We start from the raw sequence: 17,131 nt of genomic DNA, 5'->3' as shown, positions 1-17,131 counted from the left end.
TAGAGTTTGGTTGGAACAAATAGTTAATTTCATTGGACCTGTAATTTAAAACAAGGCCTGTTCCCTCTCCCGGTCATTCTGCAGCAGCTCCATCTTGCCTTTCAGTCTGTGTTTGTGTTCTCTGCGAACGTAAACATTGTGCACATGAGTGAAACTTTACCTGAATTTCCTGAACTGGCGAGCGTTTTATGTACTGATGAGGTTGATGTTGGACTGGTCTGTGTGTCGTTGTAGCCCGTGTTGACAATGACGTACCTTTTGTGATTTGACCTGATTCTGTGCGAGTTTGAACAAAAAGGCTGCGTTTACGAGAAAAAAAGAAGTTAAAAACTGGAAACCAGCTGGTGTGGTATGTGTGTGTGTGTGTGTGTGTGTGTGTGTATGTGTTTTTTTTTTTTTTTTTTTAATGTGTTTTTATTTTTATTTCTTGGTTTGTTTTGTTCCCTTGAACTGTGCTCGGGTGCCATTTTCCATTTTAACAAAAGGATTTCCGAACTTTTTCTAACTGCAGTTTATCTTTATTTTAATTTTCCTACTTTTCCCCAGAACACAAACCCATGTAGAATACAGAACTGTCCTTGATTATGTCTTTGTTTATTTATTGATTTGTATATAGAGATTTTGTTTTGCATTGTACATTCTCTCCTTTCTTGGTTATAGATTAATATATTCATGTATATACGAATAAACATTAAGTTTATAAAAGTAAAAGGACTCTTTTTGTTTTTATTATTGCATCCTTTGTGTAAAGATTAAGGAACCAAGATGGGGATCCTCTTCTGCAGAATCTCTGTGTGACATACCTGAAGCAAATTGCACAGTAGCATAACAGAATTTCAATCTTGGGCTGAAAATGATCATAACATTAGTGCTAAAATGATAGTGGATACAGTACAGTACAGTCATTTTTGATCAGATAGAGATTTATTCCTTCCGAGGGAATTTAATTTGATTTGCTCAATATACAAAGTGACAATTAATGCACAGCTATAAGTAAGTATAAGTAGTGTAGTGTAGTGTGTTGTAGTGTGATGCATTGCATTGTGTGTATGCAATACACATGCCAACTCAGTATGTAAAGCAAGTAATCACTAACCTACAAAAAGAATAGACATTAAATAAATATTTCATATTAAATAATTAATCATACATTCAAACCACATATAGTTAAACAAATAAACCAGTGAAATTTATTGAAATACAACTCCTCTTAAAGATGAGTTTAAAGTCATTTCTGGTAGAGATTGATAAAACGTCATCTCTCAGCGACTGGACGTTCTTGTCGGTCGCGCCTGCGCAGTAGCACAGAGCTTTGTTATTGCATTTCAGTATGGCGCTTAGCAAGACGTTTGGACAAAAACCGGTCAAGTTTCAGCTTGAAGAGGATGGAGACTTTTACATGATCGGATCGGAGGTTAGTGTTTCGCCTCTGTGACACAGTCTTGTGTTAACGATTCACGCATCTGGTAGAAATGTGTCGTTTAACCTAGCAGCCGGTCCGCTGGCAGCTAGCTAGCTAATTTACCATGCTAGCTGAGAGGGAGGACAGCGCACGAAGACTCATTCATTTATTTCATATTAACTGATTGTTATGCGGCTGGAAACAGCATAGAAGATAATCACATTCATCTACAAGTGGGCGTAACGGAAATAAGTTTGTTTAGATAGCGTTTGTCCCTCTCCTGAGGTTCACCCATTTATCCCCATCCGAGCTAGCTAATGCTAATCAATTAGCTAGCTAACGTTATGATGCGGCGCTAACCTTCAGCAAAACAAAGCAGGTTTATTCGGTGTTATATAAGCGACATTAGCATTTGGTATATTAAGATTGTAAGAATCATAAACGCGAGCATTTCTTTCTAGTATATTGGTAGGTAACAGTGGCCCCCCTCAGGAACTGTAACAGTGCATGTTGGCTGTAATGTAACGTTAACTAGACAGGTATTAAATGTGTATGTTATACCAGACTCTTCAGTCCATAGTATTTAATCTAAACAATATCTCGATAGCCGTGATAGCAGAGAATTCAGTGTCTAGGTACTCAAAACCGAAAAAATCTAAATACGACAGGCGTGACTAGCTTCATTACAGCTATCATACTCTCTTTATTTCGTGAGTATGAGCAAAAACGTTGACATTTTGTAATCTTTTTCTTTTTAATCTTTACTTCTGCACTTAAATTATAGTGTCTTAATGAACTTCTCATGACTGAATACACTGATTAAACAAACTGAGCTTAAAGGACAACACAGTTTCATACTTTTTTTACTTTGTTTATATGTGGCGGACCATGCCACCGGTCTAGCTTCAAACATCTTATTTTCCTCTGAGAACTGCTTGTTTATTCAGTTATGGAGAGAAAAAAACAGTAAAAAAAAAAAAAAACGAAAGAAGAACGAATGTAATGATTACTTTATTATCATCAAGAATCATCTACATTTAACCAAAGTGATCTGTATTCATGTTTTGATTCTCTCTTTGTTTCTCTCTCTGTCTGTGTTCAGGTGGGAAACTACCTCCGTATGTTCAGAGGCTCCCTGTATAAAAGATACCCGTCATTATGGAGAAAACTGGCATCAGTAGAAGAACGAAAGAAAATAGTGGAGTCATCACACGGTCAGTAGAGTGCAGTCTAAACACATCTACTACTGGATGGGGTTGCTATCTCTTTCTTCTAGTATGAGAAACTGTTTGCACCTTGAAATTTCAGAGCATAGACTAAATAGAATAGAATAGAATAGAATAGAATAGAACAAATTATGTTACATCTGTCAATTCAATTTAAGATTAGAATTTAAGAGTATTAACCCTAAAACTTTTCAGTATTAAGTAAACTAAGAGTTAAAATGATAGTTCTACAAATGTGATATGCATGTTTTGTTTTTTTCATTATGCTAAACTACTGGTACAGTTCTGTTAAAGAAATGAAAAAAAGGAATGAGCTCTTACTAATGTTAGCAGTCTGTGTTGATTTTACTCGTCGTTCTTGTCATTCAGATCACGGCTACACTCAGCTAGCCACCAGTGTGACCCTGCTGAAGGCCTCGGAGGTCGAGGAGATCCTTGAAGGAAATGATGAGAAGTACAAAGCTGTCTCCATCAGCACTGAACCCCCCGCCTACCTCAGGTACACCAGCTACAGTCAAGTTATACCCGTTGCCCGTAAAATTACACTATGAGGGTGCATCAGAGTGCACAGTCTGTAAAAATCTGGACATTGCTTACTTTGAAGATATCCTCTTTTAGTTGTTACATTACTGTCCTTCTTAACCTTTTAGAGAAGAATAAAACCTACAATACTGATGTATACGTTGGTGTTTTTTATGATTTTCACACATCTTGATGTGTTGTTCTGTCACCAGGGAACAGAAGGCCAAGAGGAACAGTCAGTGGGTTCCTACGCTGCCCAACAGCTCTCACCACCTGGACGCAGTGCCCTGCTCCACCACCATCAACCGCAGCCGACTGGGCCGCGATAAGAAGAGGACCTTCCCACTGTGGTGAGCAACATGATCCTGCACAGTGACTGTGTCTGAAACTGTCACTCATTCACTTCCCTATATTACATTCCTCAGTACTTTAATCTACAGAGAGCTGATAATTTGGGACCCTTCTGAACCATCGTTATTTTGTGTTAATGATGCCACATAACTGCGATTATTTTCTTTTTGAGATTTCTTGCAATAACACTTTTTCGTTGGGTTGTTGTGTTTCACACTTTGGATGCTTGGATGAAGTGGCAGGAAGTAAAATACTGCATGCTAGGCAGCAGAAATTGAGTCATCTGAACACAGCCAGGCAGTGTTGGGACATCAAGGAGCCATTCGTTTTATTACTCTGCTACCATTGTGTGTAGTGGAATAAACTCTTTACTCTTTCAAACAGCGAATGAAATTAGGTAAACATTTCCTGATACAGCTGGTAAAGGTACTGATCACACTGATTGAGTGCAGTGCACAGTTGTAGCTGCCGTCTCTAAGTTTTGACCCTGTGTGTTTGTCTTGGCCAGCTTTGACGACCACGATCCAGCAGTGATCCACGAGAACGCTACTCAGTCTGAAGTTCTGGTTCCAATCCGTCTGGACATGGAGATTGAGGGACAGAAGCTCAGAGACGCTTTCACTTGGAATATGAATGGTAAAGCCCCATCATCACAGCTCTGTGAAGTATGGTGTCAAATTAAAGACTTCATGGCACTGCAAAATGTATCTTAGTGTATCAGTATTAAAAGAAATTCTCCTCCTTCTGAAATGTTCAGAGAAGCTGATGACGCCTGAGATGTTCGCTGAGATCCTTTGTGACGACCTGGACCTCAGCCCGCTGGCCTTCGTCCCTGCCATCGCCTCCGCTATCCGACAGCAGATCGAGTCTTATCCCACAGACAGCATCCTGGAGGATCAAGCGGACCAGAGGGTCATCATCAAGGTGACTCTCTACACTGCCGGCAACATTCACTGACAGTGTTTTAGAACTTAAAGTGTTCTTCGGAGTAAGACTAAGACAGAAGACAGAGTAAGACCAATATGAGTGATTCATCAACTGTCGTGTGTCCTGTTTCAGCTGAACATCCACGTTGGGAACATCTCCCTGGTGGACCAGTTTGAGTGGGATATGTCTGAGAGGGAGAACTCTCCTGAGAAGTTTGCCCTGAAGCTCTGCTCTGAGCTCGGCCTGGGCGGAGAGTTTGTCACCACCATCGCCTACAGCATCCGCGGTCAGCTGAGCTGGCACCAGAGGACATACGCCTTCAGGTACTGTCTCACCAACATGCAGAATAATGTGTGATTGAAACACATTTTGTATAGTGGTTGCATTTATAAACAAACACACACAAACAAACAAATAAATAAATATTCTTACAAGTAATTGATGACAGTATATAGTCTGATTTCTCCATAGAGGTGAGGCAAATTTTCCAACACAAATCCAGAAGAAGAATTTGACCTTTTGCTGCTTTTGAAATGTTTTCGAAGACTTGCTTAAATAAGCAGAGGGGAACTGGGTTCTGTTGTATATGCTGTTGCCATAGTGATGTGGCTGTGACCTATGACCTTGTCTCGTTAGGATGCTAAAGCCTGTCACAGCATTTCACTTTCTAATCGTAAACCAGCCGATCTATCTTCCCTGAAGTGTTTTCACATAATGTCAAGACTGAAGTTGAATGAGGTTACTTTAAGGTCTTGTTTGGTTTTTGCTGCTCTGATGTTTTTTATGTGGGAGAAATTTAGATGACAGTCTGCTGTCTGAGTTTCCCAGGACGTGAAGTTATGAAATATCTCAAAACCCAGACAGCAGCTGTGATCTCTATCACAGTTAGACATCTGGTGTGGAAGAATTTTTTATTTTCCTGCTTATGATGATTAATGTGCCTCATTGTGGTGTCAAAACAAACCTCTTTTAAATGTTCATGTATTTATCGAGGGTATAACTACAATTCAAAGCCAGAATGTCCCTAAAGGGACAGTCACATGCATACAGTTCAGATCCCTTGTTTTACCTCCGCTCTCACGCTTGTTTTCTCTCTTTTCATTTATGTTCCATTTAAGTTGTTGTGTTTCTTAAAATATCAGCAAAGTCCGGAATGTAGTTTTCTTTCATGATCCTGTCTGTTCTCACGCTGCTTATCCGGGCCATCGACTAACATGATAATTGTTTCAATACATGTCATAATATTTAGTTATTGTAACAGAAACAGTGTCAGGTGTCGGTCTTTGAAGCTTCAAGTACAATTTGCATGTTTTAGGATTTGATTAAGCTTCAGGGGGAAAAGTGACCCCATGTTTCAAATTGATTAGAAAACATCCGATCTGAGTCACATGAAAGAAAAAAATATAATGAAACTTGAAGCTGCAGAAGAAAGAAGTCAGTTCTGCAGTAAAGTAAATCCAGTCACACTGAAGTGTTTTTGTTCTTATTTTTGGTGTTTTGCAGTGAGAACCCGCTGCCCACAGTGGAGATAGCCATTAGAAACACAGGTGATGCTGACCAGTGGTGCCCACTGCTTGAGACGCTGACAGACGCAGAGATGGAGAAGAAGATCAGAGATCAGGACAGAAACACAAGGTCAGTGTTGCTTTGTTCAGTAGACCTCCGTCATAGAGCCAGCTGCTTCTTGGTAGGAACAGTTCTGTTCTGTGAACAGTGCTTTATCGTTCCTGTTTTTTTATGTCCAGTTTTGATTTTTTTCTCGATTAGTCATTTGTCTTTAAAATGTCAAGTGTTTTTTTCTTTTTTAGAATACCAATTACAGATTTCCGGAGTCTGAGACGACGTCTTCAAATGTTTTGTTTTGTGCAACAAGCAGTTCAAATGATGATACCTTAACTGTGCTAGAGGGATAATGAAACCAGAAAGTGTCACTTTTGAGAGGCTGGAGCCAAACTCAAAGTAATAAATCAGTTATCATAGAAGCTGCAGATTATTTTCCTGTCAATCAACTAATCGATCAATCGATTAACGTTGCAGCTGTCATCACCATTCAGCTCATATTATGTTTCAAACCATATGGCTCTGTCTAGGAAAATTTCTCTCCCTTTTTTCATGTTATTATAAACTGAATATCCTCAGGTTTTAGATTGGTAAAAAAAGTTGTCAAAGCTGATCAACATGAATTAATTAACACATCATTAAGTTATTATAGTTGAGTAGAAATGGCCAGGAAATGGTTCCAGGTTCAACTTTGAGAGAGCAGCGTTTGACTGTTTTATCAGCTGTCTGGGTTCAGACTGGTGGTCAGACAAAATAAAGGAGCATTTCTGCCCATTTTTGAGTTGTCTGCTCTGCTCTACAGGCGAATGAGGCGACTGGCTAACACAGCACCTGCATGGTAGACGAAGCTGCATCAGCGCCCCCTACAGGAACGGTGCTCATCTGATTGAGGGGATCGATTTTGCAACATCAGCAAAGAAGACAACCTGACGTCCCTCCATCAAGCGCTGGATGTCTCTCCTCCTCCACCGGGTTCTCAGTCAGCTGTTCACCATGTTTATTTTTATTACTATTGATAATTTTATGTTATGTTTGGCAAAATCCCCCGGTAGAAAATGTCCCTCCTTCATGTTTCCCCTGCGGCCCTCGATGTGGAGAAGCTGCTCTCTCACTTTGACCACTGACTCTCGTTACCTAACCACAGAGGGAGAAGAAACCACACAACCAGGCTCAGATAATATATTGTTATGTTGTATTTGTTGTCTTTTTGTACATTTTAATAATTCTTACAAAATAAAAAAAAAAAGTTAAAGAGCTTGATCTCCTGTCTGTTATTGAGCATCATTTACACATGTTTTAAGTCTTTCTGCCATAGCTACACTTACACTGATGTATGAGTCTGCTGTTATTAGTTGACTGAGCGGCAGTTTTTTTGTACATATGATCGTTTGCATTTCAAAATTGTGATCTGAAGGAGTTGAAATCTTTTAATTACCACCTTTATAATTAACAGTGTCTTAACATGCCGAAGCAGCAGATAGTTTAAAGTGGCAGATTTCTTCAGCTGTAGCTACATAACTATAATAATAACTTCCCTCAGTCAGCAAAACAACAAAAGAAGTAATCTTGGCGGTCACCTGGTGAACATTTATGCTTGGTCAAAGTTGGTATAGTTGAAGATGTTATACCAGTCAGTATCATGTTTAAATGTTTGAAAAGTTAAGGATTGGAATTGTTTATGAAAGACATTTTTTGTAGCCATGCCAGCGGTATCACTTTCCCTTTAGAGCCACCAGCAGGTCAGAGCTAAATGGATCAGTGCAAATCTAACGACATCCCCATAGTCTCTGCTCCACTTAATTTCTAAGCAAATTAGCAGATGTTAGCATGATGGTGGTGGTCGTGGTAAGCGTTCTAACTGCTGAACATCATCATGTTAGCATAATAATTTCCATTCCCATTTCCACCATCAAAGTAAAAAAAATATTCCCATGGTAAATCATAATTATGACATTAAAAATCACAAACCAAATTATCATAATTCTGACTTTTTTTCTCATAACTTTCACTTTACTATATTAGAAGTTTGACTCACCATGGGATTTTTGTTAATGTTTTCATCTTCTGTTTTCTATAGCCTTCAGAAATGGACTCCCATACAATTCAGACAGTTACCTCTGTAGCTGTTGAGGGTAAATTACAGGCAACTGGAGAGCAGAGATGCCAAATATGGAACGTTCTATCTCGATAAAGTGAGATAAAAGTATACCTTTTTTTTATTCCATCAGATTAAACAAGTTTTCCTGACATCATTTTGGTGAAAATAAATCCCAAATACAATGCTGTAGTTAAATAGGTAGAAGATGTTTGCAGTTTTAATCCATCAAGACCTCACTTTATTGATTTCTGCGAATTCCTTTCTTTTTTTAAGAATTTAAATTTGTACCTCAGAGTTTTCTTTCCCCATAATAATCTTATCGTAATTGCTAATTTTCCAACCGGAAAAATGAAAACTAGTAAACTATCTCTGGAAAGAGACGTGGTTTCTTGACGGTGACCCTCATCAGTCTCACCACAGCCGTAATTAATATTTGCGAGCAGCGCTGCGTTATGTGGGATGATTCGGGTGTGTTTTGTCGTCCAGCTCCCACAGGGACTTGTTTGCCGGCTGTTGTGCTAAGCAATTTCCATTTTGTCCCCAGTGTTTGACCCACAAAGGCAGCGGGTGAAAGTGCAGAGTGTGCAGACGGGGGCTGATTTCAGGCTGTCGGCAGTTCTGTGGACCAGTGGCGGTGTCACAACAGTGGGGGAGATTGTTGTGGGTCAGTCCAGCTCCCTTCAGTTCTTCCTGAGGAATCTGCAACTGTTTTTACTTCTTTAACACAGTTGGAGAGGATTTTCTTAGGATGTTTTTTATTTGTTCAAGTGAATAGCTTTGTGAAACACTGTCTCTGTCTCCTTGGCTCCAGTTCTGACCTTAAAAATGACAAAATAATCTTGATTTAAAGGTCATTTTACTAACTACGCTTCATCATCTATCCTTCTTCATCATCTCACAGTCTAAGGAAACTGCAGTTATTAATTCCCCCTGTATACCATCATACCATCACCTGTCATGACGTGATGATCCCCGATAAAGACCACGAGCTAAGGATAAACGTTTAAAAAAAAAATAGTGGACCTTAAAGGGATAGTTCACCACAAGATGAATTTCTTGTAAGCAAACAGTTTGTGTTAACAGTGAGTGTTCCTCATTGTGTTTCTCCTGGAGGTCTTACAAATGTGTTGAGTGCATTTCCTTCATCCACTTTCCACGCGTCTGTGTTCCCTCTACCCATAATCCCTTGCATTTTGGTAGCCATTTCTCCTTGCCTGTTTAAATTGGGCTTTCTGTCCTGATGACACTAGACTGTAGTCGTCTTGGCAGATAATTGAGATGTGCTTTTTCAGGCATTTTGTTGTGTCTTTGTTATTGTAAGTGAACACTGTGACACCAAAGTTAACATGCTGAATTTAAACATGCTATTCGATATCCTGACACACTGTCCTCTTGCAAGGACTCCACAAGTCCACATCCTCTGTCTGTGCTCCTGCCAGCTGGTACCTCGGTGCCGTTAGTCGTCCTGCTGCAGATCTCCACCCTGCTGCTCTTCGTGGAGGGGGCGGTAGTCTGGGTCCTCCGGCTGGTCAAACATGGCCCTCCTGTGAACAGAGAATGGGTCCGCATTGAGATAACAAAAAATGTCTTTGCATTTGTCTGATTGTTCTCTGCAACTTTTGCCCACTTGCCAGTTTCACTAAGTTTTTAACATGCAAGATACAAAAGTAAGAATGGAAAACGTTCCCTAAACATGACATTTATGAGCAGAGTCCATATGGCACTAGAAATCTCCTTTTTTTATTCTATTTTTGTACAGGGTTTCTGTGAAGCATTTACATGCATGGAGGACTCACAGAAGTTCTGGTGTCATCAGCAGCTTCCTTCCTCCTGGCTGGTTTGGAAACACGTCTTCTAGGAAGTAGTACATGTGACCGACGCTGATACCTGAGGAGAGGAGGGACTCATCTTACATCTGACTGCTGCATGATTTCGCTGGATGCCTTAGTCTAAGAGCCACAGACACAAGAGAGTCAGAAAGTACTGAGAGATGGACTAGCACATCGTTGGTTCTGGTCTTGTCACGGAATTTATTTACAACATGAAAACATATTAATTAACGCCAGGCCTGTCCGCTCTGAGTGAAGTGTAATGAGTGAGTACAGAGAGTCACAGTCTGCCTGGATAAACAGAATGAGGTCTAGTCACATCAGACGTTGTTGGTTTGCGTCTCATACCTAGGAGGTCAACCACGATGGAGTTTCCGAGCAGCAGGGAAAATCCCATGAGCACCCAGGGGAGGAACGGGGCCTGGAAGTTCAGGAGGCCGAAGAAGTTCATGCGGATGAGCGGATGTCTTCTACTCCAGACGTACACCAGCATGATGATGAAGGCCTGGCCCAGGAAGAAGACGTTGGCGAACAGACCGAACAGCTGAGGGGCCTTCAGGTTAATCAAAACTAATCGAGGGGTGGGAGTGTTTGTTTCAGATGGAGAAATTAAACAACTGAGTCAAACACCTTCCTCCTTATCTGATGCTTATTGTACGGAGGCCAAAATAAATAAAATGGATCAAGAGTTAGAGTTGATGAAAGTAAAAATGGTCAATCACGATGTGTTTACAATCCCTATTAATAAGACAGAAATTCAGAAACTTGAGTTACCTCTTAAATATCTAAACTTAGTGAGTTAATATTATGAAGTTATGAGATAATAACTAAAAAGGTTGACTTGTTAAATCAGATTAATGAATACTGAGTTACTATTTAGTTATTTTGCTGAAGGAGTCACACATTTGATTTAGTGTTTTATAACCTTTGACTCCCCAACATTCAGGGTTAGGGTTGGATCAGTTGGATTTAAGAATATCAATTAAAATTTGGAGAAACTTGAGCGTTGATTTAATAATCTAATGACACTATATCAAATATTTAATAAGAATTTTGACATAGTAAGGCAAATGTATGACATTTTGAGTCAAACCTCAATTTATCATAATTTTGACACATTTTGACTTGATACTGACGTCTTTTTCACCATTGACAGATTCTATCCTTTATTGACTTTAGTCTTTTATATTTGTGGAGGTAATGTGCTTCCACACAGGTACTGCATGTTCTCGCTTATAGTCAGAAAAACTTTTGTCCTCAGAAAACTTAAATAACAAAACATTGCTTTAAAATGGATTTGTTAGATCAAAGGATCAAAACTACCACATGTTTCTGCCTTAAACATGATATTTTCATATTGTTTACCAGTGCCAGTCCCTTCACAATGAAAGTCAACCTACAACATTCCTTTAATTTCAGCTCAGCATGTTTCTGCTCTGGTAACACGCTCAGGGCTGCACTGTCCTGATATTACAGCAGATTTAGAGCTCATTTAAAACTGTCCATGAAACATCACACGGCTCCAGAACATCCCATAAAGCTGCACATTGACCGTTTCACAGCAGCCCGGAGGGAACCAGGACCGTATCATTAACCCGGAATGTGAACAAGAGCTGCGGGCTGCAAACTGCTGAGCATCATCAAAAAGAGGCCGGCCGGCAGGCTGCATGTACAGTAACTCTCAGTACATTTACTCAAGTTCTGCACTTAACTAAGAATCTGAAGTAAATATTTCCATTTTATGCTAATTTATGTCTACTCCATTACAATCTCAGAGGCAGATACTGTTTTACTCCATTACATTTGTCTGACAACTTTAGTTGCTAGTTACTTTTTTAGATTACAGTTTTTAATTCCCTTCCTTTACCTCCATTCATTGATTTTGAATATGAATGTCAGTAAATATAAAGTAACCTTAATCATCTACATCAGTGAAAAGCAACAAACACAATAACGCAGCAGTAATATTGATCCAAAAACATCAGATGGAAGATTTTCCTGCATGAGTACCTGCACTTTTGATATGTTGAATTAATTAAAAAAAAAAACAATACTTACATACTTTTACTTAAGTAGGGAATGTAGGACGCTTTGCTGGTGGAGTATTTTCATAGTCTAGTGTTGGTATGCTTTTACTTTTAAAGATCTGAATACTTCCCACTAATACACAGCTGCCCGCTCTACCTGCTTTTGGACCATAATCGTCCTGATTTGGCAGAATACACAAAACATCATAAAGAAGAGATTTCTGTCATCGAGCTTGTTACCAGACCGACCTGAAAGCAGGCAGCACCGAACTGACTGAAACTTTTTCCACCGTCAGTTCATGGAAACTGTCAGTTCATCCAAATGACAAAAAAAAAACATGTTATTGGTTGTGTTATCTCACAGTGCAGATGGTCATTTTTGATTTTACTTGTCCGGATTTCTTGATTTCTAACACTACTTTTGGAAAGATACTGAGGATCCTTCTATTGGCAGCATTCCTTCATTATTTGGCCCCGTTTCTGAGATTTCTGTCTCCACACCAATAAAACTGTTGCAGCTGGCAGGGGAATAGTTTGACAAATTACACCAACAGAAGGCCTTGGCGATAAAAGTGAATCTCAGGATTTTGCTGTTTTGTCATTTGTGTGAACTGACCCTTTAAGGAAAGACTTACGCATGTCATGTCATTTGCTGTAAAACATTCATTTCTACACTCTTCTACACTCGTTCTTTTGCTCGTCGTGTGAAAGGATACAGTCATCACGATTCCTCCGAACAGGAACATGAAAACAAAATCCGCCGTTCTCCCTCGGAAGCAGCCTTCCTCCAGCATCCGACAGTATCGATAACTTGATTCAGTTAAGGACTCTGCGGCCGGTTCTCTCCGGTGATTATGATATTGCTGCAGTTACAATTTATGGTATTGTTTTCATAGACAGACCGAGATATCCATTCTGTCTTTTGCCAGAGGAAACACAGTTAAAAGATACAGAAAGATGATGTTGAACACGAAACTGAATCCAAGAGAACCAAAGAAGAGGAAGCTGGTGATTAGGCGCCATATCTGAGAGGAAGAAAGACGAAAGGGCGTAAATATAACAACCCACCATACAGCCAGGGTTTACATGCGTAAATAGTTGATAAAGATGACCTGGTATCTTCTGATGATCAGGTCTGGGTTGAAGTAGAGTTGAAACGGGGTGATGACCTCAAGTTGCTGAAAAGAACAACACACAGCTTGAGATCAATGATCATGAATGCATCAAGACATGCACAGATAATGTGAGCAGAATAGAAACAATAATAATTAATAACTTTCCATTTGAAGTGTTTATTCATGTGTTTGTCCACAACTGTAACAGTAAGTGGACGCTGCTGTACAAACACAGTGAATAATAACAATAACGTTAAACACAACTTTAAAGGGGCACTACGTAGTTTATGATAAGAAATTCAAACTAATATCCACAATATTAATAATAATAATATTAATAATATTATTATTGATAATAATATAAAATCTGAAATATTTATCTTTTCCATAACTGGAGAGGTGGCAGGGTCCGCCACATACAAACAAAGTAAAACAGTGTGAGATTATGTGTGTATGACCTGACAAACATTGTAAAAATGATTCATTCACAACCATAATAATGTTAAGGAAGGAATAAGGAATATATATTCTTATTTTTCACACAAGTTCTGTAGATATATTATTATAAAAAGACAAGACACAATAATGTTTAACTGTTGTACATTTCAAATAATTAACATTTTCAGTTTATATAGCTATGAATGCTCCAAATATAAAACGTGTAGAGATTTTAGACTGATTTAACTATTTAACTAGAAATGTTCAGTCAGCCCTTTGTGGTTCAAAGACTCATTTACTTTCTGTATGCTGCTCACTGATCATCAATTGATTTGACATTCAAAAAGCACCAGAAAGCAAACTGCATTCATCCTGTTTCAACGTGTCTAGTTTGGAAATCAATAGACTTTCTTAGAGATTCATTATTTGGTTCATAATATAGGTATTAAAAGAAAAACACAAATCAGAGCCAGTGGATTCTTACTTTATCTTAATAATTGTTTCCTGTCTATCAGAGCTGGAGGTAAGAGTTTGTTATCTTCATGTTTACTGAGTCGCTGTTGTTGTTGTTGTTTCTTACCACAGCAGCGGTGGTGAGGACGCAGGCAGTCGTGTAGGCTCGGGTCACCACGGGGATCTGAAAGTACTCCTGTGCGAAGCTGTGAGCCATCGCTGCTGCCTCCTCACTGTCAGCCATGGCTTACCCACTGAATGAGCAGCACAGGCCCCGCCCCTCCCTCACCGCACCAGCCAATCACATTCGCGTTTCAATTAACACTGTCCACCCTGCGCTGAAAACTTTTAACACAACACAGTGACTTACAGAAATAGAAATGTGATTTCCTCTTCCTCTCTGACATCTCGACATTTAACCCCTGTGTCATTGTATCGATCGAATGGGATTCAGTGTGTGAAATAAAACTCATAAGACTCACTGGAAATTGCACAAAAAAAAAGAATGACAATAACATTCACTGGCCATTCTTAAAGAGTTTATTCACAAAATTATACATTTTTGAAAGACAATCAACATTTGTAAATACAAATATAATCATCTTCATTGACTGTTCATCTACAAAAGATGTTTCAGCAACAATTTTGTTGAAAAAAAACACAACATCATTCTGTCAGAGCAAAGATCTTTGTTTTCTCTTAACATAAAAAATATGGATGATTCTAACTCTATTAGACAATAAATGTGGTGTTTTCAACGTAAAAACAATAAAATGTATTAATAATGCTATGGACAATATTAAGCGGTAGTTGGAAAGTGAACTTTTCATTTTCTTCCAAAATGATTTTTTCTTTTATCAAGCACAAAGTTTAGCTAAATATTGATAATATTTGTGGTGAGTCCTTTAAAAGAGAATGATATTAAAAGTATGAATATTTTTAGTTTGACTTGTCTCCCTGCATCACTTCATGTGGTGAATTAGCTCTAGAGGCAGCAGAGTTTGGTCAAAAGGTTATGGTTTTATTAGAAAGAAAAACAATACGCAGTTAATACATTTCAATGTACAGGTATACAGGCTACATATGAGTAAAAAAAATAATAATCAAAGACATGTATGTACAACAAACCTTTGCTAAGTTGTCTGTGTATAAATACTTTTTCAGAGCAGTCAGAGTTCACGGATTAACACTTGAAATGTGTTGCAGGAATAATTCAAACAACAACAGACTGAAAAGAAACAACAACGTCTGAATGATGAAAACTGTAATGACTCGTCAGTGTCCTGCACTGAAAAACTAACATCTGATGAACATGACACTTTTTTGCACTGAGCCTTCACATTTCAAGTGCTGCAACCAGGGACGTGGCAGAGGAAACGTCACATTAGCTGGATCAGCGGGTCTCAACCTGGATGTCCTGACCCACAAAGACACGAGTTGTTTCACTATCCAGCAGTGGTGAGAGAAGAATTCAGACCCTTTACTTCAGTAAAACTACCAATACAACAATGAAAAATAATACTCCGTTACAAGTGAAAGGCCTGAACTCAGAATCAGACGTATGTGAAAAGTGCAGAAATATTATCTGCAACGTGCTTTAAGTTACAAAAGTCAAACTACTGCAGATGTTATTAGATTGTTAATACTGATGCATCATGTGTAAGCAACATTTTACTGTTGCATCCAGGTGGAGATATTTGTGTCTACTTTATATACAGTTGCTAAGTCCTCCAAAAGGCCACAACATATTCTGAGCTGATTGATGGGAAAGACATGTTTTTTTTTAAATTACTTTTATGTTTTGGGTTTTTTTTCGGCTCATTTTTTTCTGCAATACTGGATCCTCTGACCTTTTTTGAGCCTCAAACTGTTGATTAAATGTGACCATGCGAGACATTTCAAGGGGAAATTCCAAAAGTGTACAAACCAGAAAGGTTTTGAGTCTGTTGTGTGTTCACAGTGGGAAATGAAAATGAAGCACAATCAAACCAGATAATATGCATATTAAGTACGGTTTTAAGTGTGCTATTGATGCAGACTATTCTCCCAGAATGCAATGCACAGAGGAAATGAAGGAGCTCCTCGCAGCTGCGAACCATTAAAGGGGCTGTGTGGAACAATTTATTGCAATTCAGATATATTAATGTAGCCACTTTCACCTTCATCCACAAAGTAAGTTGTGGGTGAAGGTGAAACAACTCCCGAAAGATCTTTGAAAACAAAAAATAGGTATTACATGTTCGGAAAAACAGAATTCAAAATTGCAGTTTAATTTACTTCCAATACTGTACTCCACACTGTATGATTTCCAGTAAATATGCTGACTCTTATATACTAACAGTACAGTATGTAAATATGTTGCAATTAATAAGGTTGTTTTTATTGTAAAAATGTGATTCTTAAAAGTAATGACAAAATACAGCAGTCAGGTAAACAGAAGAGTTTTGTGTCTGAAAAGAAGTGGAGTAGAAAGGAGCAGAACATGTAAATACCCAAGTACAAGTACTTCAAAATTGTTCTTGAGTAGATGGACTTTCCACCACTGCCATCACACCAATAATCTGTGTGGGCAAACGGCCTCCGGAGCCATCAGTTTGTGTTTTTGGAGTAACTTCCTGACCACGCTGAGAGCCACTGATCCACGCAGCAGCTGCTGTCCCTGAATGTGCCGCACTGACCAGCCTGAATAGAGCACCATGTCATAATGTGGAGAAACAAAGAGTTGATCACAAAACATGAGGACATTCTCTGAGGATGTATGACACATCTCCTGCAGGGAGAGAGTGTTGCGCTCTAGATGGCGCCCTGGAGCTTTTTTTTTTTTACTGCCACAGAGGCCTGCAGACTGATGAGCAAGGCTTCACATGCACATGCTCAAGAGCAAAATCAAAGTATGACACAAAGTGATGTTATCGTCTTTTGCTCCCATATGAACAGTTAATGTCTTTTTTTCCTGTTTTGTTGGGGATAAAAATTGGAAATCTGAAACTAAATTATCCTTTAATGGCACCTGACTGTAGAACTGGTGCATCTGTTTATCTCGACGCAACCAATTCCCAATATACAGATAACTCCAGCAGATGGGATCTTGCTTAAATTTGCATTTGCCTTCTGATATTCAGGAAATTCTGTTGAAATTTGCTTGACTAGCGGTGACAATACACAGCATGGGAGTGAGCGAGA

General features: G+C 38.9%; 2 protein-coding genes across 3 annotated transcripts; one reads left to right on the top strand and one right to left on the bottom strand.

The window, feature by feature from the left end:
* The first annotated feature begins 1,259 nt into the window (after nt 1–1,259).
* Nucleotides 1,260–7,242, top strand: smarcb1a (SWI/SNF related, matrix associated, actin dependent regulator of chromatin, subfamily b, member 1a). Its single transcript, XM_037098537.1, has 9 exons — nt 1,260–1,414; nt 2,505–2,616; nt 2,998–3,127; nt 3,363–3,500; nt 4,010–4,137; nt 4,259–4,425; nt 4,561–4,751; nt 5,932–6,063; nt 6,791–7,242. Exons 1-9 carry the CDS (start codon nt 1,331–1,333, stop codon nt 6,828–6,830), a joined length of 1,122 nt encoding a protein of 373 aa, XP_036954432.1. The 5' UTR covers nt 1,260–1,330; the 3' UTR covers nt 6,831–7,242.
* Nucleotides 7,243–7,382: 140 nt separating this feature from the next.
* Nucleotides 7,383–14,214, bottom strand: derl3 (derlin 3). 2 transcript variants are annotated; one of them, XM_037098540.1, is made up of 8 exons: nt 14,076–14,214; nt 13,055–13,120; nt 12,894–12,967; nt 12,659–12,752; nt 10,264–10,459; nt 9,883–9,973; nt 9,533–9,630; nt 7,383–8,904 (listed from the first exon to the last, which is right to left on the bottom strand). In XM_037098540.1, the coding sequence occupies exons 1-7, from the start codon at nt 14,190–14,192 to the stop codon at nt 9,543–9,545; spliced, it is 726 nt and encodes a 241-aa protein (XP_036954435.1). In that variant the 5' UTR covers nt 14,193–14,214; the 3' UTR covers nt 7,383–8,904; nt 9,533–9,542. The 2 variants fall into 2 exon arrangements, with proteins under 2 accessions (XP_036954435.1, XP_036954434.1); XM_037098539.1 differs by having other exon boundaries at nt 7,383–9,630.
* Nucleotides 14,215–17,131: the final 2,917 nt, after the last annotated feature.

The sequence above is a fragment of the Acanthopagrus latus genome, chromosome 5 (genome assembly GCF_904848185.1).
Source record: "Acanthopagrus latus isolate v.2019 chromosome 5, fAcaLat1.1, whole genome shotgun sequence".
Taxonomy (NCBI): Eukaryota; Metazoa; Chordata; class Actinopteri; order Spariformes; family Sparidae; genus Acanthopagrus; species Acanthopagrus latus.
The sequence above is the reverse complement of the archived record's forward strand: the minus strand, read 5'-3'. Positions and strand labels throughout refer to the sequence as shown.